Source organism: Barbus barbus, assembly GCF_936440315.1.
Source record: "Barbus barbus genome assembly, chromosome: 15".
In the NCBI taxonomy this organism is placed as follows: Eukaryota; Metazoa; Chordata; class Actinopteri; order Cypriniformes; family Cyprinidae; genus Barbus; species Barbus barbus.
This window is the reverse complement of record NC_136743.1, coordinates 26,956,196-26,962,717: the sequence shown is the minus strand read 5'-3', so window position 1 is coordinate 26,962,717 and position 6,522 is coordinate 26,956,196. Positions and strand designations below refer to the sequence as shown.

The following is a 6,522-nucleotide window of genomic DNA, read 5'->3' as shown; positions in this document are numbered from 1 at the left end:
ACTGACACTTTTTTTTTCTTTTCTTTTTTTTTGGAGTGGGTTGAAGCAATGATTTGCTTCACAATATGGCAGGACTCCAGCCTAATGCGCTGCTGCAACGGCCTGTCTACTGTATTAACCTAATCTCCCTTCACAAACACATGTGAGAGAGTGAATAATAGCCCCTATTCTATACCAACCTAATCATATTCTTCTCAATTATTCCTTAATGTGGAAGTTTGAATGTAGTATGCACAACGTGGAGGGAACAACGAGAGAAACAAACAGCAGGTGGCGCTAACTACAAAGAATTGTAGTTGTGTTTGCGTTTTTGCCGTGAATGTCAATGTTCTCGAGTTATCTAACAAAATTCTGCTTCCAATAATTGTAATCCTAAAGATTCTGTTTTTAATTTTTTTTTTTTTTCAACTTTTACAAATGCACCAAAACCAGCCCAGAGTAACACCCTAGTAATAAATAAAGTCTAAAAACTTTCATTAGGTCGCATTCTATACTTTAAAATGATATAATAATAGTATATATAATATAATCCATAATCCATGTAAATATATTTAAATAATTAAACAATTGAATGACTCACACACAAAAAAGCCTTAAAACATGTACAGAAATGTAAAGAGATATTTGATACTTCATAATCTAAAACTATAATAGCCTACGTCATGAAATTTCCAAATTGAAATCTCCAAATGTTTCACTTCATGATATAGGCAATAGTGCATCATGTTACTATGTAGGCATAACTGTCTGTGTGTGACCAGTGTGATTTGACGGACGTCGAAACGAACCAATAGCGTCATTAGTAAAAACCAAGACGCTCTTCACTCCACCAATCAGCGCTTAGAGGAGGTGGGACTTTTGCTCCTTTGCTGCCGTGTAATTCGTGCAGTACAATTAGTTACAGCGTACGCCCGGACAACAGAGCAAAGGTTGGGTACCACTCTGACGGGCTTTTCTTTTGATTCAGTGCTTCTAAAAGGAACTTTCTGATGACGGCTCGTCCTTTCTTTTGAGCGCAAATGATCGCGCGCGCACGTTTATCGCCATTTTACACCAGCGCGTGCCTTGGACGCAAAATGTTATCGGGATAAACCTCCCGGCGCTTTCCATCGGTAAGCAAAACGAGATGTGCTTGACTTAGCTTTGTTTGCCGTCAAATAACATGACCGGCATCCGTTGTCTGGCATCCGAATGAAAGCCTGTGCATTGCGGTGCGGTTTGTTTTCGTTTCGTCTTGTATTTTGGAGCGTCGGGCATCCCCTCCTCTCCCACGCTTCACCTAATCGATAATCGATTGCATGGACTTGGGGCAGATGTCACGCTTTCTTCTGTGCCATCATCGTTGCATGTGATGCACTGCAGCTCTATTTGGGACACCACTGGCTCTCCTGTGTCATAAATGAAAAACAAACCCTACACTCTAAAATTCACACCACCATGGGAGAAGAATTCTGGCTTTGGAAGGAAACACAAGTATTGCACGAGAAACCACACCAAAATAATCGCCAACCCTGGAATTGTGATGAAAGTGCTACGGCGGAAGAAGATCATCATGTTTCTGGCCTATTTTCTGCTGGTGGCCTTGACCATGCTGAACCTGGCTAATTACAAATGGACCAAAGAGCCACAGCAATGCAACCAGCCGATGCAGGGAGTGAACTTACAAAGCAGATCAGACATCCGTTACCTTTACAAAGCCCCGCAGGTCAAGAAAAGGCAGATGGTGTACGTGTTGACCACTTGGAGGTCCGGCTCGTCTTTTTTCGGGGAGCTCTTCAACCAAAACCCAGATGTGTTTTTCTTGTATGAGCCCATGTGGCACATTTGGCAGAAGCTGTACCCGGGGGATGCCGTGTCCCTTCAAGGAGCAGCCAGGGACATGCTGAGCTCTCTTTACAGGTGTGACTTCTCCGTTTTTCAGCTGTACAACAGTCCAGGGGGCAAGAACATAACCACTCTCGGACTTTTTGGGGCCGCCATCAATAAGGTCATCTGCTCCTACCCCTTCTGTACATCTTACAGGAAGGATGTGGTGGGAATGGTGGATGAAAAGGTCTGTAGAAAGTGCCCTCCACAGAGTCTTCAGGTGCTGGAGGAGGAGTGTTTAAAGTACAACACTATCGTGATCAAGGGAGTTCGCATTTTGGACATCAACGTTCTGGCACCCCTAATGGAGGACCCTTCTTTAAATCTCAAAGTGATCCATTTGGTACGAGACCCTAGGGCGGTGGCCAACTCCAGGATTAAATCCCGACACGGACTCATACGGGAGAATTTGCAAGTCGTACGCAGCAGAGACCCCAAGCTTCGTCGTGTGCCATTCGTGGACCCCAACCACAAAATGAACAAAAAAGACGGGTCAGATTACCACTCCATTGGAGCCATGGAGGTGATCTGTGAACAAATGTCTAGAACTCTGAAAACCGCTTTTCACCCTCCCACCTGGTTCAAAGGCAAATACATGACAGTACGCTACGAGGACCTGGCGGACAACCCCATTAAAACTGTTCGGAATGTTTACCGCTTCGCTAATCTTTCAGCCAATCACGACATTGAGATCTTTGCTATGAATATGACAACAGGACCGAACGCCTCCACCAAACCGTTCATCGTGTCCTCCAGGAATGCCACGCTAGCGGCCAGCGCCTGGAGAACTGTGTTGAACTACCAGCAGATCAGACAGGTGGAGGAGTACTGTCAGCATGCCATGTCTCTGCTGGGATACCTGCGCGTCCGCACGGCTGGGGAGGCTAAGGATTTGAGCAGACCGTTATTGACAGTGCCCAAAATATGAACCACCACCGCCAAAGACGTTTGATGTTTTGCATTTGTGCTGATAACAGCCTGATACTCATTCTGTACGAACTCTTATTTATGTTCAATGCTTAATGGCTCAGTGGAATGTATCTGTTTGCATCATACTGTACACAGCCACTTATTGTATGTTGGGACCAGAATATTGTCTGTGCATCACCACATGTTTGACCAAATAAGATAAAAAAAATACTTTGTGCACGATGTGTCATTGATCATTAAAGCTACGCTAAGGTATTTATTTAATCAAATAATTTAGATTTGGCATTCTCTGATTTCAGAACCGTATAAACTAACGGGACATCTATCTAAATAGCAATAGTCTCATTGTCCTGTGTGTCTAATTTAAATCAGCTGAGACGTGCTCTAGATACTGTAGACTTTGTCTCTGGGTTAACATATCCATAAACGGGTCATTCTTGTTATGTAGTACATTTTTGTGTTCCCATCGTGTCTTAATTTAAGGCAGTGGTCTGCACAGTTTAGCTGCAACCAGCTCCAAATCACACCTGCTCAGAAGTTTCTAGTGATCCTGAAGAGCTGGATTAGCTGGATCAGGTGTGTTTGATTAGGGTTGGAGCTAAACTATGCAGAGCTGCTGCCCTCCAGGAATTGAGTTGGAGACCAAGGATTTAAGGGGTGAAATATTAAACAGTTTTTAAAGATGGAAATCAATCAAGTGGGTGAATTTAACACGAAAACCGGCATTTATCAAAAGTATAGTTTAACCAAACATATACATGTTTCTTTCTTCTGAGCAACATAACAGAATATATATTTTAAGAATGTGTTCAGTGTTGTTTTGACTCTATCTATCTATCTATCTATCTATCTATCTATCTATCTATCTATCTATCTATCTATCTATCCTATTTTCTTTTGTAATATCACTTTAACTAACAAAAGCCAGTTCCTTAATGGCGTCATCCTTCAGGAAGTGAAATTATTTTCATCAAGAAAACAGCAGTAGCATTATTAGCTGTGTACTTGATGAATTTTGTGATGTTTTGATACTATTATTCATTTTGTACACTCAGCATTCCATTCTTTTGTGATAAAATGACAGAAATCATGAACTGTAAGTTGACATCTCATGTAAGCGAAGTCCCAGTCAGTCTCTCTGAGCTATGGCTAACCTTAGCTCTTCATTTCTTATATGTTATGTAAGATCTACATCTTTTTCTACACTCCTCAATAGAAATGCTTACATGTTAGGGAGTTTCAAAGGTACTGCGTAACAGGAATGGCCGATCACTATTTTAAGAGCCAAGCGTCTGTAATATCAGGGAAACAACAATGGGAGCTGTTCTGCTCCTAACATGTCATTGATATAGATGCTTTTGAAACTGTCAACTGTAGTAGACCACAAATCTTAGACAATCAGTCTGTCTCTCAGGGGTATCCAGTGACTATGAGTCCTTGCTTCTGTGAAGTGGGCTGCAGCGTCTCTGTTGTTGCTATTGCAGCAGTGTGTGTGTGTGAGAGAGCGACTGAGCGATTGGAAACCACGAGAGAGCAGCCTCTGTTCCCCACAAATAGCAGCTGTGGGTGGGGAGGCCCCTGAGGGGTCGGGGTAGGGGGCCGGATGTGGAGTGGGTGTTGAATGGCTGGGCTTGAAGATCTGTTGGCGCTCAATGTGGGTCCCGGCAAGTGCCCTGGCCTTTCTCCATCTCTGTGCCCTTATCCTGCTGCTGTAAACGGAACATGAGGTGACAGAGAAAGCTGAAATGGCTTCTGGGATGACGCTGATGGCGTTATGACCTCCTGATGACACTGTTATACTTTCAGTAATTCAGGATGGTTAAGATCTTGGGTTTACTGTAAATATACCCTTCCAGTGAATTTCTTGGACACACATTGACTGAAAAGTTTCTCACAATTTTAAAAAGCTTATAGACTCTTGGCTGGTTGTCAGAATAACACAATTTCAGTAGTCCATGTTTATGACAACAAAATACGTGATTCTCTATACCAAGGAAAAACCTAATATGTGACCCTGGACCACAAAACCAGTCTTAAGGGTCTTTTTTTTTTTTTTAAATTGAGATTTTTACATCATCCGAAAGCTGAACCACAATTTCCATTGATGTATGGTTTGTTAGGATAAGACAATATTTGGCCGAGATACAACTATTTGAAAATCTGCAATCTGAGGGTGCAAAAAAATGTAAATATTGTGAAAATCCTTTAAAATTGTCCAAATGAAGTTCTTAGCAATGCATATTACTAATCAAAAATTAAGTTTTGATATATTTATGGTAGAAAATTTACAAAATATCTTCATGTAACATGATCTTTACTTAATGTCCTAATGATTTTTGGCATACAAGAAAAAATTATAATTTTGATGATGTTTTATTAACAAAGTTTGTGAGGAGCACGTCAGATACTTAGCCTAATTAATACAAGAGGAAAGCACTCAAGTGAATCAACGCACAGGTATAAATACAGCTGACTTTCCTCTATCCATTGACGGTTAATCAGCATCCCTCCACCACCCCTTCTCCACTCTTGAGTTCTTACCACACTTATACGGGGGGGGGGGGGGGGGGGGGCACACTCTGGGTTCGAGCCATTCCCGAGCTCGGAGCCCTTCTCCAGGACAGCACGCCAACTACGCTTTACTATACTAATACTATACTAATTATATGCAAGTGTGAACTCGTGAACAATGTATTGTTGGCTATTGCTAAAAACATACCCGTGCTACTTAAGACTGATTTTGTGGACCAGGGCCACATGTGCTATTGAAAATATGCTGGAAAGGTTGTGGGTTGTATCTTATTGAACATGAATATAATATTATGCATGTATACTTCAAGTTTCTTAAGCATGGCTTTTTCAATCAAGGAAAACAATCAGTAATTAAATAAAGAAGCAATAGAACAAGTGATATAAACAGAACAAATTTTATACTTCAATGCTTAAATTATGACAAAGTCATTATGTAATAAGACTAGCAATGACAATGTAACCTGAAAGCTGGTCAAGGAAATATTTGCATATTACATTTTTGTAGTATTACAAAAAATAATAATAAAAATAGCAATTCGAACAAACAGTCAGCATTTAGGCGACAGTACTAACACACACACACACACACACATTAAGTCAAGCATGGGATAAACATGAGGTTTGTGAGTGGTATTTTGACTGCTCTTGTGACCACAAACACTCCAAATTCAGTCTCATTGTCAACTACTGCCACACTCATTGCTAAGGCCACAGAGACAGTCCTCTATGCAGTTGTCATGGTTACTTGGTCAGTGATGCCCATCATGCAAATGGAGCAGATGGTGACCATGCAGACGAGGACAGCTGAGAAGATGGAGTGTATTTAGATGGCCTGGGGGAATGAAAGGATCCAAAAGGAATCTTTCCCTAAAAAACCCCCCCTGCTAATTCCCAATAAGCACTAATTATACTAATCCCCTTCATTTTTTCCCTCCCAGACTGATTTTTTTTTTTTTTTTATTATGAAGCATGTTGTCCATATTTTTGGTTGTCTTTTCCGAGCAGTTTAGCTATCGTTAGCAGCATTGGTTAGGTAAATGCACGTTGAATCATCTAAGTGTTAATGCATTGGAGTTTTAGTGGCATAAATGCATTAGCAGAGCTCCTGTTGTATTTTAGTGAACACTGGAGAGCTTTAGTCTCATCTCAGATGCGGGCATGCATATGCATCGGCTCGTCTCTCCGCTGACCTCG

General features: G+C 41.4%; 1 protein-coding gene across 1 annotated transcript; it reads left to right on the top strand.

Moving 5' to 3' along the window:
- The first annotated feature begins 866 nt into the window (after nt 1-866).
- On the top strand, nt 867-3,056 carry LOC306881288 (carbohydrate sulfotransferase 2-like). The gene has a single exon (XM_079435304.1). It carries the CDS (start codon nt 1,400-1,402, stop codon nt 2,792-2,794), a length of 1,395 nt encoding a protein of 464 aa, XP_079291430.1. The 5' UTR covers nt 867-1,399; the 3' UTR covers nt 2,795-3,056.
- Nucleotides 3,057-6,522: the final 3,466 nt, after the last annotated feature.